This window comes from Sturnira hondurensis, unplaced genomic scaffold, assembly GCF_014824575.4.
Source record: "Sturnira hondurensis isolate 20B ecotype Veracruz unplaced genomic scaffold, ASM1482457v3 Scaffold0004136, whole genome shotgun sequence".
Lineage (NCBI taxonomy): Eukaryota > Metazoa > Chordata > Mammalia > Chiroptera > Phyllostomidae > Sturnira > Sturnira hondurensis.
Genome location: NW_028076767.1, coordinates 29,098,024 through 29,124,151, shown reverse-complemented (window position 1 = coordinate 29,124,151; position 26,128 = coordinate 29,098,024). Strand labels below are relative to the sequence as shown.

General features: G+C 49.3%; 1 protein-coding gene across 2 annotated transcripts in view; it reads left to right on the top strand.

Moving 5' to 3' along the window:
• SLC13A3 (solute carrier family 13 member 3) overlaps positions 1–26,128 on the top strand; it is a 60,306-nt gene that overhangs the window by 27,611 nt on the left and 6,567 nt on the right. For both annotated transcript variants that reach the window (XM_037044203.1, XM_037044204.1), the window contains exons 4-10: positions 3,154–3,220; positions 5,974–6,159; positions 8,275–8,400; positions 10,031–10,126; positions 11,124–11,228; positions 15,991–16,088; positions 19,258–19,370. In XM_037044203.1, coding sequence (XP_036900098.1) covers positions 3,154–3,220; positions 5,974–6,159; positions 8,275–8,400; positions 10,031–10,126; positions 11,124–11,228; positions 15,991–16,088; positions 19,258–19,370 — 791 coding nt within the window. The remainder of the gene's footprint in view (positions 1–3,153; positions 3,221–5,973; positions 6,160–8,274; positions 8,401–10,030; positions 10,127–11,123; positions 11,229–15,990; positions 16,089–19,257; positions 19,371–26,128) is intronic.

Genomic DNA, 26,128 nt, shown 5'->3' with positions numbered 1-26,128 from the left:
TGTGCTGGGACAACTCTAGCGTCCTCGCCTTGGTCCCTCGGTCTCAGAGTGACTTTGTCTGAGGTCAGTGATGTGTAAGATCATGTTGGTCCAGCGGGAACAACACAGCGTGTTTGAGGCAGACCACTTCCAGGCATCAGGGGCCATCCCGATAGCCTCTCTCAAGAGTAACCCACACGAACCAAATCCTTGAGGGCGCTCAGATTCCTGTGAAATGCTGTGAATCACAACCACGGCCTGGCAGACTTCGGCCCACCAAATCTAGCCCAGCAGCTGTTTGGTGTGAGTTAAGGATAATTTATATATTTTTAAATGGTTGAAATAAATCAGAAGAAGAAGAATGTTTTGAGACATGGGAAAATTATATGAAGTTCAAATTGCAGTGCCCCAAAATAAAGGTGTAGCCACACTTGTTTACATATTGTCTTTAGCTGCTTCCACCATATCATGGTGGAGTTGGATAATTAACCACAGAGACCGTAAGGCCTCTAAAACTTAAAAGATTTACTCTCTGGCCTGTTACAGAAGAAGTTTGCCCATCCCTGCTTTAAATGGTATGTTAGTCCATTAAATTGCTGTAACAAAGATCCCATAGGCCAGGTTTTTATTTCTCACAGTTCTAGAGGTTGGAAGGCCAAGGTCAAGGAGCCAGCAAGTTTGGTGTCAACTGAGATCCCACTTCCTGGTTCACAGATGGCTGTCTTCCTGCTGTGTCCTCACACAGCTGAGGGGCAAGAGGGCTCTGTGGGGTCTCTTTCATAAGGACGCTCCCCATTCACGAGGGCTCCACCCTTATGACCTGATCACCTTCCAAAGCCCCACTGCCTAATACCATCCCATTAGGGATGCGGTTTCATCACACCCACTTTTGAGGGGGTGCAAACATTCAATCTAGAGCAAATGGGTCAACTCCTTAACCCCCTTGACAATCCTAGGAAAATTATTACTCCCATTTCGTGCATTAAAGAATCGAAGTACGGAAGGATTAACAGATTTATCTAAACCAGGGTTTCTCTAAACTATTGACATGCTTGGCTGGATAATTCTTTTTGCAGGGGGGGTTGTCTTGTGCACTGTAGGATATTTAGCAGCACCCCTGGCCTCCACCCACGACATGACAGCGGCACACTCTGAGTCCCCGTTGTGACAGCCCAAAATGTGCCCTGATGTCACCCAAAGCCCATGGGAGGGAGAATGGGCTGTAGTTGGGAGCCACTGAGGTCTGAGGTCACGTGGTCAACGATGGAGCTGTGATTTGAACCGAGAACCCACACGTCCAGCTGCCAGTCACATACCCAATGCCCAGGGATGGGTTCTTTTGCCCTTGGTGACGATTCCAGTGCAGGAACTTTTAATTCCTTCAATTGGTCTTGTCTTCGAAACGCTGTCATAGGCTCCCAGGGAGGCTGACCTATCAAGCAAGGGATGCTTTTAAAAATCATGTCAGATCCTATCCTGACTTGTCCACTCAACCACTCCCCTGCCTTTGCTCTCACCTGACACAGAGGAGAGGCCAAAGGTTTTGCTATAATCCCCAAGGCCCCCCCCCACCCCTGTGATCCAGCCCACTTCCTGCCACCCCCGCCCCTGCTGCTTCTCTCATCTTAGTTCCTGCTCCTCTTTTTCTCCCTCAGGCTCTCCAGTCCCACTCATCTCCCTTCTGCCTCTAGCCACACCATCACCCTCTCACCTCAGGGCCTTTGCACCTGCTCTCTGTTTCCTCGGAGCTTTGCATGGCTCACCCTTTCACCCTCTTCAGGTCTCTGTTCGATGTTTCCTTCTCAGTCAGACTTTTCTTGACCATCCTTTGAAAAAGTAGTCCCATCCCAGCCTACTGGTCTGCTTTCCTGCTTAATTCTTCTCCGTGACACTCATTGCCATCTGACATACGGTATATTATTTGTTTCGGGTCTGTCTACCTAACCAGAAGGTAAGTTCCACAAGGACATGGATTTTCATGTCATGTCACTCAGTGACATTATTGATGGAGTGCCCAGCCAGAGTTTGTACAACTATATTCCGGCCCTGGGCTGCGGGTTGCACCAAGCTCTGGTCTCAGAAGAACTGACACACAGTCACAGCTTAGTCGCTCTCAGCGTCTCTATGGCCTCTGGCCCCGTGCAGTCATCCTCATCTTATCTGAAAAACACAACAGATTTGCAACAGGTTTCTCAGCTTCCATTTTTGCCCCGCTATGGCCCGTTCTCCCTACCAGACCCAGAAATGTTTGCAAAATGTCAACCACACAATGTCCATCTTGGGCTCTAAATCCTGTGAGGGTTCGTCATCCTCGAGTTACCTTCTGGCTTCTGTTGACCTCTGCCTATACCACCCCTGCGCCCTGTCTACCCTAGGCCTTCCCTACTCACTGCCCTCCTGGCACACTGGCCTTCTCATGGTTCCTCAATTCTGCTAAGCTTCTTACCCCAGGGCCTTTGCGCTTGCTGTTCCTGTTGCCTGGAACTCTCTTCTCAAGGCTGTTCATGTGACTAGTTCTTTATGCTTGAGGCCTCAGATCAGATGCCATCAGCGCATGGTGTCTTTCTGTTGACCTGATGACAGCGAGCCACCTGCTCCCCTCCCCACTCTGCAGTTATTTTCCGTCACATGGCCCAGTTTTGTGTCCTCCATCACTTTCATCACTACCTGAATTTTTCTTCATGTGTTTATCGTCTGTCTCCCTTTCTAGAACATAAACTGCATGGGGACAGGGACCTTGTTGTATTTGTGTACTGCGCACCTCAATTTCATAGTCAATGGCACATAGTAGGTGCTCAATAAATGCTTTTTAAATGAGTGAATGGGAGATGGGGGTCACCCATCTCATCGCTGATCCATTGTCACTCATAGCTAGTCCTTCCTCACATCTCTTTGGCAGTGGCTGCTTGGGTAAGCCTAGGCTTGAGTTATGAACTGTCAAGCAGTCTTGCAGCTAATTCCCTGCCCACAGCCCTGGGTCAACTCCAAACAGAGATGGGTGGGACAGGAAGATGGAGTGTTGGGTGGCGTATTTATTTATTTGATTGAATGAATAGTAGGGGACCCTTGGCAGAGCACGGAGCCTGAAGAAGCCCTCTGGGCTGCCCACAGAAGAGTGGGCACACTCCTGCTCCATTCACATGACACTAAAGCCACCATGCTTTCTTCTCCCAGCTGCTGCACTGGCCAGAGGCCTGCCAACGGTGCCCACGGAGATGCAGTTTTTTGCCAGCACAGAAGAGTGAGTTCCTGGTGAAAGTCATAGAGGAGCCAGTGCTTGGTCCGAGGGGATGATGAACAAGAACCCAGTGCTGCAAGCTACCTCCCTCCTGTCTCTGAAATTCTCTCCAAGTGACCTAATCGCCCAAGTTTCCAACCTCTGGCTGAGGCATAGACCTCCACAGACTCCTTAAAAGGGCAAAATGTGGTCAGGGCAGCGGGTACATTAAACCCCTGGAGTTCCGGTACGGGGAGGATCTCCAGGGCAGGCCCCGAAGAGCCGCAGAGCACAGGCCATATGCTGGTCAGGGGGGAGAGGGGTGAGGACCAGGTTGAGGGGCTCTGTAGGAAAAACTGTTCTACGAGGCAGTAATGATCCTTCACACTCACGTGAGTCAGGGAGCACCTTCGCACCCACGGCACGTTCGGTCTTTGGTGCCCTTTGTGTATGACAACGTGGCTAAGCTCTTGGGGTTTGGGGCCCCACAGGCCTGACTTGGAGCCCTGGCTCTGCCACTTAGCTGCTTGTTGTTCAGACAAGTCACTTAACCTTCCTGAGCCTCAGTGAGGTTCACCTACCAAGTGGACATGGTATTGGGGCCCACCTACAGCGTTGTTTTGAGATTAAACGGGATAATGCCGACAAAGCAGTTGCAAGGTCCTACGTGCACAATGGTAGCACTTGGGACCAAAGGCCTCAGTATCTTCATTTAATGGCGATGACACAGTGGGAAATAGAGTGACTTGCTCTCAGCTTCGCTGGGCATTGATCAGGTCTGTTTCATTCATTCAGTGATAGTTACTGAGAGCTTAGGATGAGCCTGGCACTACGGGGACGCAACCACACAGAGGCAAAATCTTTCAGACCTGTGGCATTTACGTCCCATTGGCAAGGAAGACACACATGAGTGAAATCCATCATATGCTGGGTGGTTGTGAGTGTTATGCAGGAGAACAAAGCAGAAAAGAGGGCTAGGGAGGGGGCCTGGACATGGCCAGAGGCAGCTTTAAAATGGGTGACCAGGGAAGTCCTCTCTAAGGTTCTGCTTGAGCAGACAGACACCTGTAAAAGGTGGGGGGTCATAGGAGACCTGTAGAATGTTCTCAGCAGAGGGACCAGCGCAGATTGGAAACCTGTGCACTTCCTGTGTGGTCCGTGTTGGGTGAATGGGTGGCAGGAAGTAGAGCCAGAGAGATGGTCTGTATGGAGAGAGGGACAGAGTACATGGGACCTCATAGGCCTTTGATGCAGCTTTGACTTTGAATGAGGTGGGAGCTGATGGAGAGATAGCAGAGAAGGAACCTGATCTTACATCTGATCGTCTTATCCCATGCCCCAAGTTCCTTCCCAGCCCCCTTTGGCAGCTTCGAGTCCAGCTTTGAGTTTCGGGTTCTGTGATGGCCCAGCACTCACTACCACACAACCTGGGCATCAGTTTTAACCATCTGCCTACGCTGGGCTTATGTTGAGTTTACTGGAAAGACCTGACACCACTCTCTGGAACTCCACGTCCATGAGATGAAAGCCCTGTCCACTGGACAGGGACTCAGCATCCATTGGATGCAAACTGAGTCCCCTCTCTGGACTGAGTTTTCCATCAGAACAAAGAAAGGGTCACACTGGATGAGTCCCAGAGCCCTCTGCTCCCTCATTCTCACTGTGAGGCTCAGCCTGGTCGGGTTCCCAGATCTGAGAGAGGCCACCCTTCCTGACAGGGCACTCACCCTGAGAGGCCACGTGGGACCAAGGTCTCCGGCTGCTTCCTTCCGTTCCTTTCAGATTCCAAATCATGGCCCCACTGCCCACTGGAGAAGGGGCCCCTCATGTAGCAATTAAGGCCAGAAGGTATTTGCAGGATCTTTTATTCTTTAAACATTTTTGATTGGTTGTACAGGAACCATTCTTAATTTCACTCGCTTATGAACATTTTATAATTGCACAAGTCAAAACCTCCTAAACAAAAATATATATTCAGCATTAAAACAGTTAAGCGAATACCATTCTAGATTATTTCTTGCTACCTCTCTGTGTACATAAATACATTTTCTTAAATAAAAATATCGATAATGCTACCTAGGCTATTATCACTTAATGGACTGTACTGAACATCTTCCACCTCACTGCATTTGTGTCAACAGCATTATCTTTTAATTACATAATTAACAATTCTTGATTTCATGCTTTCCCAAAGCTCTTTGTGCAAGGAAAGCAACCCAGAAAATACAAATAGAGAAAAAAATCCATAGCTCCAGGCCTGAGAAAGGCACCTAAACAGCTTTGCCTATTACTATTTTGGACTTTTCTTCATACTCAGAGATTCATGAAATATGGGAATATTTTCAAATGAAAAACTAGTGCTATTCCCTGTCTTTTCACTTTGTATAACGAACGCCTCTCATCTTAAAACACTCATCTGAACCATCGTTTTTAATGGCTGCGTTGGCGTTCCACCCAGAAAGAGGACTGTCTTTGTGTAGCCGACCCCCTTTTTATGGAGATTTCCGTTGTTCTCAGTTTAACTTTCCGTATTTCACGTCATGTGAATGCTTGTACCCACACCTGAGGCTTTTACCCAATTATTTCTTCAGGATAAATTCTTAGAGTAAAACACCTGAGCTGAAGGGCTACCTGTTTTTAGAGGTTTTGAAGGCTGGTGCCAAATTGCCTTCTTGAAAGACCGCCAGTTGCCCCCACCCAAGCACAGTGCGAGCTGTTCCCGGGAGGCCAGAATGCTGAGTGTGTTCTGAGAGGGTTCTCTCCGGGTTTGTTTAAAGCAAAAACGGCCACGAGGAGGCGGAGGCGCCGTTGGATCTTCCAGCTGGCTCCACAAAGGAGGAGGAACATCGCAAAAACATCTGGAAGGGCTTCCTCATCTCCATCCCCTACTCAGCCAGCATCGGGGGCACTGCCACTATCACGGGGACTCCCCCCAACCTCATCCTGCTTGGTGGACTCAAGAGGTAAAAGCGAGTGTCCCCTATCTGGCCCTGGAGTTGCCTTCTCTTCCTCCCTCCCCCTTCATTTAACATCCAGGGAAGTTGTGTCTTGAGTGCCTTCTCTTGGCTAGGCTCTCAGGACCCTGCAAGGCCCCAAACCCAGCAAAGTCTCTGCTCTAAGGGACTTCTATTTTGGTGGGGAGACAAGCAGTAAAAGAGAAAGCAAATGAATATGGGATATGTTGGTGTAATAAGCTGTGAAATAAAACAGAGCAGGAGAAGGGGGTAGAGGGACAGGAGTGGGTGCCATTTTATATTGGCTGGTCATGGATGTGTGACATTTCTAATTAGGTGACATTTGAGCAAAAGTGAGGGGGTGAACTATGTGGACACAGGAGGGAATGGCCTATGCAAACGTGAATGGCAAAAAGACCAGCAAGGTGAGAGTGCAGCAGGTGGAGGGCGTTGTGGGAGGAGGTGAGGAGGGAAGAGGCCAGACTAAGGCATCTGTTGTTAAGGCCCCAGTGGGGAGTCAGTGGACAGTTGACAGCAGAAGAGTGACGTGATGCGGCATCCGCTTTAAAAACGCCCCAGAGGGAGGCGCTGGTCCATGGCTGTCCCATCCAGTAAGAAGCTTTGCACCCGTGAACTGGGGCCAGCAGTGCAGAGGGGTCTGCCAGAAGGACAAATGTCCCGATCGCGGAAACCGTTCAAACAGAGGAAGGCATGAGAATAAGAAAATTCTGGGACGGCAGGACACATTGAGTCCATCCTCCCAAGCCTCTTAGCGCAAAGATTTTTAAAATTTCTGTATTTCAAGATCCTAAGATTTTCAGATTTTGGAATTCTGAGAGGCAGGGTTTCTAAGACCCCTGTGCCATGGTGATTGCCAGAGGTTTATTTAATCCACATGAAGGCAAAGGTAAGCATTCGGCAAACAAATAAGAGTAAGAACTCTTTGATACTCAACATGGCCCCTCATGCTGGCCAGTTTCTTTACCTGCTACTCAACCGAAGAATCGAGGACCTGTGAGGAGAGTGGCGATCTAGCCGAGATTTACGGTGTTCATAAATCAGTACTACACTTGTGGGTAATCGAAATGACTTTCATGAGAAATGTTAAGCACACTCCTGTTTGGCCCCATGAACTGATTTGAACACCTTAAACCTCTGCTGTATTCTCAGGTTCTTAAATTCCTTGATTTGTACAATGTGATGGTAGAAACAGGTGGTTCTCAGCTAATGGGTGCTTATCAGAGCCCCCGAGGGACAGGAAAAAATACATCTGGGTCTCTGGTGGGGTGCAGAGATTCTGATTCAGGGGGAGTGGGAGGGGGCCCAGGCATCAGTATCTTTCATATCGATTCCCAGTGCTGACCTTTGGTGTCTTTTCATCTCTGTTCTTTGAGCAAGATCTGGCCAGGCCTCAGGTTTGTTGGTTGGCAACTAGAACACCGGAAGCCAAGACGGCCGCCCTGTTTTGGATGCGGGGACAGTCTGTGCTGGCTCTGTGGTCTCCTCAATCAGGAGGGGCTGGACAGGAAGGATGTGGGTCTCGGGGCCTTGGAGGCAGGGCCTGAGTTGGGGCTGGGTTCATGGATGAGGTGGCAATTGCTTTCAGAAAGTTTTCAGGCTGTCTGCCCACCCTGGTATGAGCAGAACTTTGCCCCAACTTGAAAAGAAATCAGGGAGGGAAATGTGGAGCTGTGAGTAAAAATATCAAACATGAAGGATCTGGAGTAAATCGCATGCAAATTGCATGCAAATAATATGCAACATTGAATTGCACAGGCTTGTCCCTTCTGGGGTGGGAGGAGGGGATTTAGAAAGAATGCTAAGTGACAACATGGGGTTCTGATTCTGCAGTGGGGAACCTGGGGAGACAGGGAAACAGTGGTCCTGAGTGTTCTTCTCGGGCTTTGCTCCCTAAGTACATTGATTAGTTTATTCTGATTATGGATGAAATAGGCACGTTGTAGAGCTCTCAGAAAACACAGAAAAAATTAAAATTTTGAAATACTTTTCATCCCACTCTTAATATTTAACACACTCCTCTTAGTTTTTCTATGCGTGTGTACAGGCTCCCCCCAGCCCCCCAAGGCTGACCTTGGCTGGCTCTCACCACCCTCTTTCCTCCAGTTACTTCCCAGAGTGCGAGGTGGTAAATTTCGGCTCCTGGTTCATCTTCGCCTTCCCGCTCATGGTGCTGTTCCTGCTGCTGGGCTGGCTCTGGATCTCCTTCCTGTACTTGGGAATGACCTTGAGGTACCCCTCCTATTCCGCTTGAGCTTTGAGCCAGACTGAGTCTCAGGCTTCTACGTCAGCTGAGGGTTGTGCTTGTAGCTTCCTGTCACCTTCTTACGTGGTGACTGGAGCGGACGTCACTTCCCAGGGCTGTGAGGATTATGGGTGGTGTGCCCAGCCTGCTATGCCCAGACTGTCAGTTAATTCACCCGTCATCAATACACTAACAGAAACATGTTTTTATTTTAATAAACATTGTCAAGTCATTCTCCATAAGAATTGTGCTAATTGTACCATTTGCCATGTATGAGAATTTCTGTTTCCATATAGAAAAGTGAATTTTTGCCAATCTGATGAGAAGAATAATCTGCATTTATTTTATTGAGAGTAATTTTGAGCAAAATTTAATGTTAAGGGGCAATACGAAAAGTTTGGATATATTCATGGGGCTCATTGGTTATTTCCTTTTCTGTAACTCATTAAACTGGGTTAGTGTCATTTGTACATTTTTCAGATGGACTGTTGGTGTTGGTCTTGTTGATTTCTAGTTCTCTTTATATATTGAAATATTAGTGGTTATGCTGCAACAAGGCTTGCAAATATTTTTTCTTCAGTATTTTCTTTCATGTAGAATTTTTGAGAAAATTTTATACAGATGAATTTATCAATCTTTTCTCATATAGCTTCTCAATTTTCCATTATAAATAAAAGGGCCTTCCCATTAAAGGAAGTATTAAAGTAATCACATATCTTCTTTTGATATTTTAACTTTTTTACATTTAATTTTTTAAAGTCTATTTGGAATTTATCCTCAGGGTGCTGTGTGAGGTTTGAATCCAATTTTATTTTCTGTTCCAGGTGACCAGTCAGTGGTCCCAACACCATTTGTTGACACACACAAGTCTTTAATTTTGATGAAGTCCAATTTATCTATCTTTGATTGCTTGAGCTTTTGATGTTGTATGTCTAAGAGACAGTTGAGTAGCCCGAGGCCATGAAACTGTACCCCTATGTTTTCTTCTAAAGTTGTCTAGGTTCAGCTGTTACACTGAGGTCTAGGATCCAGTCGGAGTTAAATTCCGTACATGGCGTGAGGTAGGGACCCACGCTCCCTCCTTTGCACGTGGCTCTCAGTTGTCCTGGCTCCATTTGTTGAAAGACGGTTTTTGCCCCATTGAACGGTTTTGGCATCCTTGTCAAAAATCGAGGGAGTATAGGTGTACAGGCTTACTTCCAGACTCTCCACGCAGTCTCACTGGCTCACGTGTCTGACACCATTGGCTGAACAGCCCATCTTTGGCACATCAACCTGTGAAATCAGGTTTATCGCAGACTAAATCCCCGTTTAGGTGTGGGTGCATTTCTGGGCTTTCTGTTTTATTCCGTTGATTTGCCTGTTTGTTCACGTTGATGTTTAATCCCCTGAAGGGTGGCTCCCTGGGAGCTGTATGATCAGATTCACATTTTTAAAAGGCCGTCCAGGCGACAGGTGGGGAGAACAGACGTGAAAAGGGAGGACAGAGGCAGGCCACTCAGAGGCCACTGCAGTCTGCAGAACGGAGATAATGAGGCCTGGCCAGGCGGTAGTGGGCTGGGGGAAGTTAGTCACCTTTGCAGTGGCCACTCCTAACCTCCCCACTTTCTGTTTCAGGGGCTGGAGGAAGAAGAAATCGGAGGTCAGAGCTGGTACAGAAGACAGGGCTCAGGCTATGATTCAACAGGAATTCCAGAATCTGGGACCCATGAAGTGCGTGGCCCATGGTCCTTGGGGGTGAGGGGTGGGGGAGAGCTGGGCGTTGGACTTTCAATACAGTCCTCCTGTTCTGACCCCTGGGTCCCTGGGGGCTGAGTCCCAGGGGAATATCGGGACCAATGGCCTGAGATGGGATCCTGGAGATGGAGGGGAGGGAGGTGGCTTAACAGTCAGCCTCTTGCCCTGGTGTTGGGGTAGACACTCTGAGGACCAGAAAGCCCCCCAGGGTGTACTTGGGGTGGGGACCTGCCTCCCTCCTGCCTAATGCACCCTTTCCCTCCTGGTGCATGGGGTCCTTGGCATCGCCTTGGGTGACTGCCAGGACCTTGTTTAATGTATGTGTCTCATGTGGTTAAAATAACTAGGAGTCAGCAGGCTTGCCTCCAAGGGCTGACTCTGCCACTAACTTCCTGTGTGACTTGGGCAAGGCACTAACCCTCTCTGGGCCCTGTCCCCAGTCTCTGCAAGGGGCACATTGGGTAGATATTTACCCCAACATCTGAGGCTTCTCTCTTTCCACCTCTGCGTACCCCTCTCTCTTCACGTCTGTCCCTTTCTGTGTTTGTCCCACTCTGCGTTTGTTTATCTGCCTGCCTCCGTGAGTGGCTCTCCCTCTCTTTGCCCGCCTCTGTCTGTTTCTTTTCTCTCTGCTTTTCTGACTCTGTCTCTGGTTCACTCTTTCTCTCTCTGTCTCTGGATTCTCCTTAGGACTCTGGGAAATTCCCAGTAGGAATGATATAAATCGTTTGGGGACAGGGGGTGCTCGATGCTTCGGAAGGATCCTGGCTGAGTGTGGCAGGCCCAGGCAGGAACCCCTCACATCACGGGCACCCCTCCCCTCCGGAGACTGCCTGAGGGGTGAATTACTTCCTTCTGTTTCTCAGAGGCAGGGTCTGGGCCCCATTGCACCGTGGGCACCTGCCCGAGGCGTCCTCGCCCTGCGGTCTGCTGGGGCCCACGGTCACCATGTGCCTTCATGTTTGTGCCACAGGTTTGGTGAACAGGCCGTTTTCATCCTTTTCTGCATGTTCGCCATCCTCCTCTTCTTCCGGGACCCGAAGTTCATCCCTGGCTGGGCCAGTCTCTTCCCTGCTGGGTGAGCCTCTGGGGACCCAGGGAACAGAGTCCCACAGGGAAGATTCTGGGATGGGCCACGTGCAGCTGGAGAGGCACCGCAGCGACGGGGACCTGGGATAGGTTCATACCCCTCGTCCCTGGTGATTATCAGCAGCTCCTTCTTTTGCTCTCAGAAGAGTTTAAGTTTGGATGATAAGACGTTTGGGTTCTCATGTATTGAGAGCTTTGCCTTTGAAATCAGACAAAATTGGGTTCCAGCGACAGCTCTGCCACTTACAAATTGTGAGACCCTGAGCATGTCGTTCATTCATTCATTCATTCATTCATTTTTGCATTCACTCATTCATTTTTGCATTCACTCAGTCAACATTTATTGAGAGCTTAATATGAGCTAAGCATTTTGCTGGGTGGGTTCACAGACCGAAACAAGTAGTTAGGCAGCAAAATAGCTTATTGTAACGAGTGCAGTGAAAGAAAGAGAGCGTGATGAAAGAGTGGAGTGAGGGCCTTGACTTTGGAGAGTTCTGGGGAGAACCAAAGGCTAGGAAGAGTGGAGGTAAAACCTGGAGACACCTGGGTATGCCCGCTGAGAGCCTGCAGGAGGGACCAGCTTAGGACTTGTGAAGAACTGACAGGAGCCTTGTGTGACTGAGGCCCGGTGGGAAGGGAGGAGAGTGGGCAAGATGTGGCCGGAAGGGAGGGCGGGAGCCAGATTGTGGGGGTCTTGCTGGACATGTTAAGCATTTTGGTCTTTTTGAATGAGAGCAGTAGAAACTATGGGAGGAATCAGGGCACATGCCTGGGTTGCAGGACAGTTCCCTGCAGGCCAACTCCCAGCAGGGGACGCGCGAAAGGCAACCATACATTGATGTCTCTCTCCCTCTCTCCCTCTCTCCTTCCCCTCTAAAGATAAATAAAAAATAATAATAATAATAAAAGAAACTATGGGAGGGTTTTAGGTGACTCAACCCCTGTGCACCTCGGTGTCCTCATCTGAAAAATGGTTCTGTGATGGTACACTTCTCATTGGAGTGCTCTGGGCATAAATGGGTTAGCGTGGGTCACGTGATTAGAGTTGCTTGGAGGAAGAACTCCAAAAAACAGTAATTGTATCTACTAGGGAATGGGCAGCGGGGGCAAAAATACAGGTGGACAGAGCAATCAGGAGCTATGGGACCACCTCAATGACCGCCGTCCTCTAAGGGGTGGGAAGACTAAGGGCGCATGGGAAGACATCTGGCCCACGCCTTGTGTTTGAGTGGCTTTTACGTTTTTAAACGGCTGGAGAAAATCAAAAGACAGTACCAGGTGGAGAAAAAGTAGGTTTAGAAGTTGTGACTACTCAACACCTAAGAGTTTATTCTTATATTATTACTTATCAATTATTGTATTCTTTTCCGCATGAACAACTGTACCTATTAGACTTGATGAATGGCACACGAAAGTGACATGCAGCTCAAGTGTCAGTGTGCACAAACGCAGCTCCATTGGACCACGGCCCCGCCCACCCACCCCTGTGCCGTCTCCGGCTGCTCCCAGGCTACGGTGTCCTGACGGAGACGGCACGGCCTGCAAATCCAAAAATATGTATTGTGCAGCCCTTGACAGAAGTTGACTGATGCCAGTCTAGGCGATGGCTTCCGTGACTTGAATGACAGTGGTAGCAATGGAGACAGAACAGTTAGGATACATTTCAAAGTTAGAAATGACAGGCCTGGCTATGGTCGAGTTTGGGGGCCTGTGGGGAGGAAGGCCCCGCACTGGCAGTGCTTCATTAGAGAAGAACGTTCTTTAGAGAGACTGGGGTGTCTTGTCAACAATTCTATTTTGAACTCGGTGCAGACGCATCCAGTCTAATATGCCTTCTCGGATGCCGCCATGGGTATTTGGATATGCAAGCCTCAGCGGTGTCAGGTTGCAGGTATAAATCTGGGAGTCATTGTACAATTTTGGAATTTAAATCCGAAGGAATCGACGGGCTCAGCGAGGGAAAGAGTGTGGGGAGAGTATAGCAGACTTTGAGGAACCCAACATTTAGGAGCTGGGTAGAGAATGATCCCATAAGAGAAGTGGGGAAGAAACAGTCGGTGAGGTAGTCACAAAACCAGGAGCCACGGACTGGCAAAGGCCAGATGAGTGAAGGTTTTGAGAGAGTGAGCGGGCAATGGTGTCAAATCCCAGCGTGAGTTCCAACGCAATTAGATGGCAGGTGTGTCCCCTGTATTCGGTGAGGTGTGTCCCCTGGATTCGGTGAGCTCTGACGGTCTCCATCGGCACCGTCCAGTAGAAGAGTAATGTGAGACACAGACGTCACTTAAAATGTTTAAATAGCCACATTGAAAAGTCAAAAGAGATGAAAATGACTGTGGCAATCTGTTTTTTATAACCCAGTATATTATTTCAACATGTAATCCATATAAAAGTATTTTTGAGAGATTTACTTTTCTCATACTAAATCTTCAAAACGTGGCGTTCATGGAAGGGAATTTTATGCAGCCGCACATTTCCATTTGGTCTTACCGCGTTTCAAGCGCCCACGAACCACACGGGGCTGCTGGCCCCCACACTGGAGGGAGCACCTCACCACGGGGCCTCGGCCTGCCCTCCACTGACACGGCGATACCAGTTCTGATCTCGTGAAGGTTGTTATGAGGAAGAAAAAATATAGTTTCGCAGAACCAAGAGAGGTGGCTCTGATTACCATTCTTCTATTTTTCCAAAATGTAGGAACTTAGTTATTTTTTTTTCAGCTGAAAAGTGGGAGTTATAAGTACTCTGACGACACAAAGAAAGCAAACACCGCCTAGAACCCCCGTCTCCAGATCTGATGTACACGCCCTCCGACTTGAAAAGTCGCCTATCTGGGTGCTGTCCCACACCTCAATCGTGTCAGTCATTACAAGACCACACTAGTCAAAACTCACTTAACCGTGTCCTTAAAGGGGGTGCCTTTTATTCCATGTTAATTATAGATTTCAGTAAAACTGATTTTAAAAATGCGTGCAAGCTACCTAAAAAGAAACCTATTTAGACAAAAGATTTTTTTTTGACAGAAATGTGACAACAGTGAACATACTGTGATATGCTTTTTTCTGGTTTGTTTCCTGATAAAAAATTTATACAATGCTGAATTAAAAAAGTAAAATTTAGTTGCCTTTCATCTCCCCCATCCCACTCCCTAACAGCATTCATGATTAAAGTCTAGTGTGTAATGTGTCAGGCACATGCACACATGTTCACACATACAAACACACATTCATACATACACATGTCCACACACATTCGTTCATAGACATGTACATGTATTCATGTATGTGTATTTCTACAATGCACATGTGTTTGTTCATATGCACACATTCATATGTGCATGCATTCATGCATTTATTCATGCACACAGGCATGTAATGAAAAATTGGAAAATGTAATAATACGATCATGGACAACTTGCTATTTCATTCTTTTTCAACACTGCATAGTATTCTACAGAATAGGAGTATTTTTGTTTATTTTATCAATTCCTTTTGGATTGTGTCCCATACTGGAAATAAAAACTTTTTTCTAATATAAAAGGTTGTATGTCTATGTCTATGTCAATAATATCTGTCTTTATACCTAAAGATAGATATTATTTTATATATTTAAAGAAACAGATGCAGGGTGTCTTTTTACATCTATGTTATTAAACACAGTTTATGTAAACATTTTTTCACTCTCATCAATAGTGGACATCCCTGCATGTAATCTGTGTACAAGAGCCCAGTTATTTCTGAGGATAAATTCCTAGAAGCACAATTCCTGGATCAAGGGCTATTCTCATGTAAAGTGTTGGAACACGTTGCCAGCTGCCATCTAGAAGGTTAAATGTTTATTTTCCTGTCAGCTGTATGTTTCCCAACATCTTCACTCAGTATCACCGCCCTTTTCAAGTGTGACTGTCTGTTCACAGAGGTAGAAACGGAACAGTGCTCTATTAGTGTTTAGATTTATATTCCTCTAATAGAGTGACCTTGACTATCTTTTTCAGTTTCTCAGCCATTTGAATAATCTTCTTCCCAAATGTGTGGGCTAAAAAGGCTTTTGTTAGTAGTTGACTCTGAGCTTCATTGAACTTGGAGCTGTAAAAATCTGGTTTCAATGCCCATCTCCCCCATGGACCATGATCTGGCCTTGAGTGAGTTGCGTCTGCTCTCTGACCCATGGACTCCTCATTGCAAACAGAAGCTGCCACCCCAGGCTTCTGTGAGCTTGAGTCCCCACAGGGCACCTCGTGGGTCCTTGAAAGGTGGAGGTTAGGCTTTGAGGGGCTATGAGGCTGGCTCCATCTGGGCTCTGCTGATGGTAATGAATTCTATATCCATGTAGTAAGCTGCCTGTCCCAGGAGGAATGCAAAGAGAAGTGGAACAGACACAGGGCTGTTGCAGGAAGCCTGGTTTGGGAGATCCACAGGGTTCCCACAGACCCTAGGATTCTCTAGTTCTCAGATTGTTTCCTCTGTGATCATGCCCCCTTCCCAAGGGTCCTTGGATTGGGAAGAAAAGTATTTGTTTGGCTCCAGCAGGCTCTAAAAGCCCCAGGGAGCTGTGGGTGAAGGGCTTTTGCCCCCATGGGCGGTGGCATCCGTGCTGAGTTTGGTGCAGCAGAGAATCCAGAGGCACCTGACCAGGCCCCATCACAGCGGCCCTACCCCCCTCCCACGGGTGCTCATTTGTAAATCTTCCCAACCTTGGCCTGCGGAGATGCCCAGGGTCACGTGCTTTGGGGGCCTTGTCTGTCATTGTAGGTTTATTTCTGACGCTGTCACTGGCATGGCCGTTGTCACCATCTTGTTCTTCTTCCCGTCCCAAAGACCCTCTCTCAAGTGGTGGTTTGACTTGAAAGGTAAGGCGGTCAGGGCTGGGGTCTCTGGGAGCTCAGGGAGCTCTGTGGCCTGGAGTTGGGGCCCTCGCCTGGGACCTGCCCCCCTGCCTCTTCCCTGTTCCCCACCTGAACAGTTACCTTGTCTGGGCGCGTGGGGCTGCCAGGGGTGACTGCCCAGGGCAGAGTTACCCAATGCGGCCCACGGGCCAAATGCAGCTGGCTGCCCGTGTTCACACAGCCCGTGAGCTCAGAATGGCTTTCTCATTTTTAAATGGTTGAAAAAATGAGGAGAAAAGTATGCATGATACATGGACACGACATGAAATTCGAATTTCAGTCACCAGAAACAGTTTTTAATGCCTTCCATAAGAAACTTGTAGGCTGATATTTTCTTTAGTTATTTAAGTGCCTACGCAATGGCCTCAATGTTGCCTCCTGGCCCACAGAGCCCAGAATATTTACTTTCTGGTCCTGTTTACAAAGACTTTGCTGTCCTTGGACTTGCAACTCAGTTGCCCAAGGGGCCAAACGTGAAAACCTCGGGCTAGGTTTCAATGAATAGAAAGTAGTGGCGGGTGAGGCAAAAGTGCCCCAAAAGCATGCCAGTTCAGCCTCAAACAATCACTGAGCCCTCCCGAACCATCCTTGGCCTTCAGAGCACCAACTCGTGACCCTCCTGGACTTGCAGCAGGTGTCTGCCAAGCCCCTGTGTGCCTGGCCCATCTCTGTCTGGGGGGGCGCCCATCTCCGTCTGGGGGGAGCCCGTCTCCATCTGGGAGGTGCACTGAGCTCCGGGCAGGAGTGAGGCACTAGGGGTCCCAATTGAAGAAGTTTCTGTTGCTGAAGAAAATGGAGTATTCAAAGGAGAGTTTCAGTTGTGGAGGGTGGGGGTTGGAGTGTGGAGAATAAATACAGCAGATGGATCCGGTGGAGAGGGTTTGCCGGGGTCCCGCCAGTGGTTGCTGAGGCAGAGCTAGCCATCCGGGAGGCTGGTGCTGGGTCCGAGGAGCGCGGGCCGTGGGCTTTGGGCTCTGCCAAGCCGAGCGGGGTGCCCTGGGCCCCGCCATCTCTGCGTCACCGTTCCCAGACTGCTCTCTGCACCCTCTGCTCCACATGCCCTTTCTTGGTCTCTTCATAGTTTCTCCTGTTTCTTAGCTTTTGTGTCTTTCTGGTGCCTGCTTCCTTATAGCTCTTGCGTTTATATCACTTCTGTTCCCCTGTAGTGTCTCCTCCCTGCTAGTGCCCACTCACTCCCAGGACTTCTGCCGCTTCCTGTCCCCTCGGTGCCTGTCCCCTCCTAGCTTCTGGTCCTGCAGTGCCGGCTCCTTTGAGTCCGTCTGCTTCCTCGGAGCCTCGGCTTCCTCCTAGTACCTGTTTTCTCATCATTTCTGCTTTCTCACAGTTTCCACTTCCTGGTGGTCTCTATTCCCTCCTAGTTTCTATTTCCCCCAGGGAACCTCAGTTGCTAATGCCCCTCCTATGTTGGACAACCTCTCTGTCTATTCTTCCACCTTTTATTATCACTTCTTTTTGCCCAGTTATCTCTCTATTTCTCACAGATACTTCTGAGAGTAAGAATCTGGTTGGTCTGGCTTATTCTTTATCTATACATATATGACAGCTGTGTCGAGATAAAATTTCCATGCTGTATAAATCACCCATTCAATGGTTTTCAGTCTATTCACAGAGTTGTACAGTCACAAACACAACCAACGTTAGCACATTTTCATCACCCCATGAAGAAACCCTGGTTCGTGAGCAGTCCCTCCTGCCCCTCCCGCAAGCCCTACATGACCACCAGTCTACTTTCTTTATAGATTTTTCTAGTCTAGATAAGTATTTTTAAATAAATGTAACCATAGTTATATATGTGGCCCTTTGCGACTGGCTGCTTTCAATGAACATATTTTTAAGGTTGAGCCATGTTCTAACATGAATCAGTACTTCTTTTTCTTATAGATTCCCCCCCCCCCCCCGCAACGGGTCCTCCTAGCCTCATTGATTCCTGTCCAGCCTGTGGCCTGGCTGCTCTGGGTCAGGCTCCGTCCATGGTTCTGCCACCTGGGGGTGGGCTCACAGGCCCAGAGCTCCCTCTCGGCTGGGGCAGCCTGCCCTGGATGTCTGCTACCCCAGCTCTGTTACTGTTTGCTAGGTGACCTTGAACGAGGGCCTATATTCTCTGGGCCTTGCTTTCCCACTCAGAAATCAGCAAGTCCCCCTTAGACACGCCAAACCTCTGGCCTTCCTGGTTCTGCCGAATGGAGGTGGCGAACTCAAGTACCTACAGGGAAGAGACACTCTCGTAGGCAGCAGACGGGGCGGCGCAGGACAGTCTGTTTCAGGCAACGTGGCCCTCCCTGCCCATCGTTCCTTTCACATTTTTGAAACAAAGAATGGTTTCTGTCTTACGAGAAAATAGCGCCTGGGGCTGATAGGAAGTGGGAAGACCCGGTGGGAAGTAGGATTTCGTGGGATGCCCATCCGTGTATGTTTTGTCCACGGCTGTTTCATGCCACCGTGGCAGCCTCGTTGCAACCCAGGCCGCAAAGCCTAAAGGTCCCACCCACTCCCTAGCCCCCTGCAGAGAAGTGCGCTGACCCCCGTGTAACCACTGCGCACGCTGCCGCTTTGGAAAACATAAAAATCATCCCATAATTCCACAGGCCGACGGTTCCCGTAGTCTTTTTCTCTGGAATATCCTTCCTTTTTCTTTCTTCTATATACAGCCAGTGCCAAAGAGAGCCTTTTGTTCTGTATGAAGATGAAAGTAACGCTTCCCCGGAAGGGCTGCTGAGGGACTTTGGGGGGTCCTGGGTGTGGAGTGCCAAGTCCCAGGAGATCCTCAAAGTGCAGGGAGCCACGAAAACTATTTCGTTCTGAGTAGAGCACATACCCCACCATGATGCTGTGGGTTTGCTCCCTAACACTCCAGAATCAGATGCTGGAGCCAGGCTGTGGCTTCCTCCCCCCATGATGCTCTGGGTTTCCTCCATAAAGCTCCAGAATCAGATGCTGGAGCCAGGCTGTGGCTTCCTCCCCCCCATGATGCTCTGGGTTTCCTCCATAAAGCTCCAGAATCAGATGCTGGAGCCAGGCTGTGGCTCCCTGCAGAGCCCTGAATGTCCCCACAAAGACAGGGCTGCAGGGACTGGGGTTTGCCCCTCAGAATGAGTGTCTTCTCTTCGCCCAGCCCCCAACACAGAGACAAAGCCCCTGCTGACGTGGAAGAGGGCCCAGGACACCATCCCCTGGAGCATCATCCTTCTCCTGGGCGGGGGCTTCGCCATGGCCAAAGGCTGCGAGGTAAGAACAGCAGGTGGGGCTGCAGGCCCGGGGAGGTGTGGGCCGGCCCAGCCACAGCTGCAGGCTCAGCGTAAGTGCCAGGGATGCCAAGGGCCCAGCAGGCGCCACCTCATTTGCCAATTGGGATAGTCATAGTTCCCATCTCGGTGCCTGGGCTGGGAAGGAGGAGAGGGAAAGGTATGACTAGACCCTCAAGGAGCTCGCGATGAATGTAGTGCTGTTACTGGTACCAATAGCATCACGATTCTCAGCATTCTCTGAGCACAGAGGAACAACACCCCGCGTTCCGCTGGCCCATCCAACGTGCTTTACACACAGTAGCCGACTTACATTCTTCCAGCAAGCCTAGGTGGTCCATGCCATCCTAATCTCCGTTCTATAGATTAGGAAAGGAAGGCACAGAAAGGTAAAGTAACTTGCCCAAGGCCACACAGCTGTATACTCAGGATTGGACTCCAGGTAGTTTGGCTCTAGAATGTGTGCTGTTAGCCACTGTAATATAAATGTTAGATATTTTTACTATTAATTAAGTATTAATGTTATTCTAGAGGGTTCTGTGAGCTCAGAGGCAGGGCTGGGACTAGAGGGAGGTGAGGGAGGCCCCAAGGGTACAGGATTTCAGAAGATGCTCACTCTCAGGGGGTCATCAGCCCTGCTCAGAAGAGGAACAGCTTCAGTGTCCGGCACGTGGCATAATGTGTCATCTCACTGAGCCACACACAGTGAGGGTCCTCGTAATATTTTCAACTCCCACTTTACAAGTAGGAAAACCTAGGCATGGAAAAATTAAGCAACCCTCTTAAAATCACAAAATCACACTCTGCTAGGAGCGGGGGTTCGAACTCCTGTCGATGGAATTTCAGAGTCCGGGCTCCCGGTGACTGGGTCGGTCTCGAGAGCTTCCCAAGTGCCGGGCACTGCTGGAAGCCTTTTGCCGATATGGACCGTGTTGGTCCTCATAAACACCACCGAAGTAGATGCTGGTGCTGCCCCTTGAAAGATGAGGACCGGAGGCAACCGGAGGCTCAGTAGCTTGCCTACGTCCGTGCCGGCAGGGGATGGCAGGGCCAGGATTACAACCACAGCTGACGATGTGGGGCCCTGTCGCCCCGACATCGCGCCGTGTGAGCCCACCCATTCAAAACCCAACCAGCAAAAGAGCGATCTAAAATGAAGGTGGAGGACACCACATATACTTCTCAGATTGCTCTCTTTTTAAATTCAATTTAAAATTTCAGGTTCAAATAGTACTATACTGCAGGATACCTATGAAGGTCTATACCAGTCAGAAGCCTGGGCTTGGGGATCTGAGTACCTAGATTCGAACCCAAGCTCTGTAACCCCTCACTGGGGCACTTTGGACAAGTTCCTTCACCTCTCTGGGCACTAGTTTTTTTCACCTATGGCTTGAGGTTCTTACCCTACTGGGTGATTGGAAGCCATGAAAGAAGATGGTGCTGATGCAGGCCCTGACACACAGGGCGTGCTGTGCGTCCTCGTACCGTGGCTCGTGCAGGCTTTGCTTCCAGGAAGCAGACAGAGGGTGTATTAGGTTATTCGGTGGCTATGAGGTCATTTCCCGTGGCAGGGGTGAGGCAGACCCCCCATAACGCCTCCACCAAACCCCTGGAGAGCACCAAACTGAGAGAGCCCTTCAGAAACATCCCAGGTGGTCCAAGATGGCCAGGCCTTTCTATCCTGATTCGATTCCCTCCATCATCCATGGACTCGGGCCTCCCCAGGAGCAGGCGTGACCTTGGACAAGGGCACCCTTGAGTCTGGGGCTGACAGTGAAGGCTATCTGCTGTCGCTCTCCCTGTGCTGGGGCAACAAGGCCTTTACGGAAGGGAGCTGGGGGTGCACTTAGGTTCCCACCCAGCTACTCTTTTTTGTGAACTACATTTTTATTTCATTCATTTCTTTTTTCAATAAATAGCACACTTTCAAAATGAGCCAAAGGATAGATGAGCAAAAGTACTCTTGGTGTCTCCACTTTAAGAACCCCAAAGACCAGAGAGGTTAAGTGACGGATTCTAGGTAACACAGCTCATAGGTAGCAGAGCTGGGATTTGAACGGGGATCTGTCTGAGTCCTCTCACAACTGCCTCCTACTGGGGATGTATTAAGGAGGGCTTCCCAGAGGAAGTGACATGTTATCCAGGTCCTAAGAGGACCATGCAATGCAAAGGTAGAAAGCACAGGTGAGGCACCAAGCCACTGGGTTACAGTCACAGATCTTTTACCTCTTAGCTGTGTGCCTCAGTTTGCTTGTCTGCAAAATAGGAATACTAATGCATCCCCTCTCATAGCGTCATTACAATTATTAAATACATCCATAGGTGTGCAGAACGTAGAACATGGCCTACAGAGCTGGTTATTATGGCTGGATATTGGGGGGAAAGAGGGAATTTAGGGTCGAGGATGACACAGTGGTTTTTGCCCTGAGCAACTCTGTGGAAATGGTGCTGTTTATGGAGACGCCACTTGCCTGGCCTGAGGCAGAAGGTGGAGAGGTGACCCCACACCCCAGAGGCTTCTCTGAGCTAGAGCGAGGTAGGCAAAGCCTGCCTCTCAGTGGAGGCTGGGCTGCAGGGCCGCTGAGCATGCTGGGAGGCCAGGCTGGCTCCTGGCCCAGCCCCAGGAGCAGGCTGGGATTCCTGTTCAAGGGGAGCTTTGTGTAGCAGCTGCCGCCTTCCCCCGGGCCCTGCCGGTGCCAGCCCCTCCGCAGGCAGCGCAGCCTACCCTGGAGGGACCAGAGTGCTCTTGGGGCATCCTGCTTCCTAGCCCCTGCCCGGTGCCCTTGCCAGGCCTCAGTGGCCTCCTGTGGCTTAGGGGTCCTCAGCTGGGGCAGGGGTGCGTCTGGGCATGTGGACTCCCACGTGCTGGTTCTGCAGGGCTGGAATCAGATCCCAGGGCTTACTCTGAGCTCGGGCAACTCGCTGACACCCGCTTCGTGTTCTCACCAGTTTTCTCCTGCCTCCCCACGGCCCGGCCCCCCCGTTGTTTAGAGTCTAGCCTGAAAGCTTCCTCCGGCCCCGACAGAGACCCGGTCAGCCCCTGTGTCACTCCTCCTCCCGGCCCTCCACCGCAATCCCACCGGCCCCTTAGCGCTGCTCGGCCGCACTGGTCATCTGCTGCTCCGCAAAGGTCCCAAGCAAGACCTTTGCGTTGCTTTCCCTCTGCCGCATGCTGTTCCCTGAGATCCCTAGGTCCTCAGCCTTCCCCTCTCAGCTCCGAGGTCACCAACGCGGAAGGGACCTCCTGGCCAACACCTGTGAAGTAGCCCCCCCACCTACACGGTCACTCTCCGTTTACCGCTCTGCTCGTCCTGTCTACCCCTCCCGGGCCCCTGTTCATTCTGGGTCTGTTTACTGGTGTCTCTCTTACCAGAACAGAAGGTCTGCGAGGGCAAGAATCCTATCTGTCTTATCTGCCGTGTGCCGTGCCTTCTGAACGAGCAATATCAGTGGGCCCGCCCTGTAAGATGGGCTGTAAGATCAATGACTTGATGGGGGTGTGGACGGCACCCAGCAGGGGGCTGGTGTGTACCCGACGCGGAAACTGGGGTCTCCCGCAGCCTCACTACTCTCGTTATTGTTAGAATTTTACCATCTCATGGATAAAAAGCCGGCCTTGTTAGGGCACCGTCACGCACATGTCATTTAAGCTCCAGCGCAGCAAACCGGTCTACAAATCTGAGGTCACTGAAGGTCAGTGTTAAATCAGAGTGGAGCCAGTGGGAACGAGGGTCTTCTTCCCAGTCCCTCATTTCCTGCCGGAGATCTGAGTTGTATTATCGTGGTGGTGGTTGTTGTTATTATTATTTTAATTGGAAAAGTAGCCCAATGAGATGGTTAAAAGCTACGCAGTGAGCTGGCTGCAAGTTCCGATTACGGGGCAAGTCATCTCACTTATGTGGGCCAACCACAACCCCTTGGTGCCCCAGTTACTTTAACCACAAAATGCAGAGAATTCTAGTACTTTCCTCACGGGGTCGCCATGAAAATTAGATAGGTTAATAGTAGCAAAATACCTATGAGAGCGCCCAGTTTATTTAATCGTTCAGTGAAATAACAGTAAATCATGTTCAGTACAGGAACTGTTTTCACATGTACTCATTTCACCCTTACCACAACCCCTTGGAGAAATCAAGGAACAGAGATGTTCATTAATTTGCCCAAGATCACACAGCATGTAGGCAGTACCCTGGTTTGAATGCTCACCTCACGTAGGCAGCCTTCTCTCTTTTCTTTCCTTTAATCGAATTCATGGGCGCTGTACCTAAGAATTAGGGTACAGAGTTGCCCACACACAGTGGAGCCTACTGTGGTTTATGAGTCTTGCAAAGGATAGCCAAGGGTGTTTTCTATTGAGAGTTCAACTTCAAGCGTTTAACTTATACCATTATACCCTCCTTGCAAGACTCGATCCTGCCGTTATCAAAGAGATCTGGAAAAGGACTTGGCTGAAGTGGGAGAGGAGGGGGCAGAGGAGGAGAGCACTGTCCTGCCAGCTCGCCTCCCTCCTATTCCTCCATGTGACCTCAGGCACCTCTTGGCATCCTCGAGGGTCATAGGGAGCCTGATTTCACGGCCACGGCACTGGGTGATTTCGGAGGAGTTTTCTGACACCTGTGACATGTCACCACTTGATGCTACTGATGACAGCTGACATGTACTGGGCACCCACCGGGTGCCCAAGCAGTTTACTAAAATGCTTTACAGATCAGTTCCTTCTCTCCCAATAATAACCGTCTGAGACGGGTACTGTGCTATCCCCACGCACAGAGAAGGAAAGTGAGGCACAGAGGGGTTAAGCTACTTGACCAGGACGTCGCAGCTGGAAGGGGTGAAGGTGGGGAGCATCGTGAGTCTGACTCCTCACCCTCTGGCCACACCACCTCTGACTGTGTCTGTCGCTGATCCCAGAGTTCTGGGCACATGGGGGTGCTGTGTGTTTCCAAGGAAACAGAGCTTCTGATGCCTAAGGGAAGGGGAGTGGCAGGTGCAGCCCTCTGAAGTCCCCAAGAGAACCCCAGACACTTGGGGGTTTCCCTCCCGCATGAAGCTGCCAGACCTCACTCTGGCTGTGGAAACCAAGCCAAGGGCCCGAGTGGCCGCTGGTTGTTGGCTGGAAGCCCATCACCCAGAGGTCTGGCTATGGGGCAGTTCTTGGCTTCTCCTTCATACGAGTCATTAACATTCCCTCTCTCCAGCCTCTCTCCATTTAACTGCACACACTGCTATCGGTCCCTTTGCCAAAGCTGTGGCCTCGGGGAAAACCAGTGGCCTCGTTTTCCCCTTGAAAGTTTCCCTGGGCCCAGAAGGGGCTGGGGTCCTGACTCGGCCATGCGCCGTCATTTCTAGGCTCTCAGACAAACGGTGAAGACGTCAAAGAAACTGTAATTTTACAAGGCCTCTTCTAGGGAAAAATATTTTTAAGCGTGTTTGTTCATTGAAGGTAATTTTCAAGTCAGATTGCAGGAACAAATGTGTGCGTTTATTCATTGAAAAGCAGTATGCCATGTTCTAGAAGCCCTTAAGAAGTTTTAGGTTCTGAATAAGCAGTGCATTTGCTATTAATCGTAGAAGAAATGTATGAAGTTCCTTTGGTAGATCAAAATGTATTGGTACCAGATGACACTGGGTTGATAAAGGGCTGTGGTGACACACACTTGATTGTAAATATTAGGGGACTAACCCAACTCTTCCTTTTGTCAACATCTGTGGCTTTGTTCTCTTTGTTAAAAAAAAAACAAAACAAAAACACATACACAAAAAACTGAACCTGCAGGACACCACTTGGTAGGTTTTTAAGATATTGCTGCACGGCACCACCAGGTGGCAGAATAGAGCAAAATTTTACACCTTCAGCTTAGCTGCTTTGGGATGGTAATGAAAGTGTGTCAGGACTCTTGGTATTTAAGGATACTGTCTCCCAGGTACTCCCTCAGGCAGGACGTCTGGCAGTATACATATTGGATACTTGCAAACAGAGGAACTCTCTGAGAATTCAGTGGAGAGAGCTTGGAGATAATTCTGCAGTTTGACGGCAGAGTAGAGTCTGGGGCCAGCGAGGGGACGGACAGTCTAACAGGTCCTTCCTCTATCCTGCTGTGCTCAGGGCAGCTCTGGACATTGCTCTTCATAAGAAGAGGGGCAGTGACAGACTGTGTGTCCAAACGAGGGCACCTGGGGGACAGGGAGTTTTGCTGGAACACGTTAGCTTACAGAAGCGTGTGGTCCTAAGTGTGAAAGGCATCTCGGTCATTACTTTTGGGTACTGTGGGCATCATAGAAGCTTTCCCAGGGTCAGATCGCTCCTCCATAACACAGGGACAAATGTCTACCTTATAGGGTGGCAGGGAGGACTCGGGGTGCATGCAGGTACCTGGCATCCTGTAAAGCCACAGTCATACTGATGGTTGTGATAATGAATAATAATACAATAACATTCATATTTGTGTTATCATGTAATAAACTTCCTTATTATTGGTCACAAATATCTTTATAATCATATGATAGTGTTATATTTAATATATATTTGATACATATATATGATATATAGTATATCTGATATATTATACATTTGATGCATATTAATATATAATAATTAAAAGACTAAGGTTTTGTATAACATTTGTGTTCATATCATTTAAATTAATAACCGTCATTGGAGTAATGTGGAGATTTACCCCGGAGAATCCGATTCCCCTCTCCCATTCCAGTTAGAACTTACTGGTGCTAGACCCAAGTAGA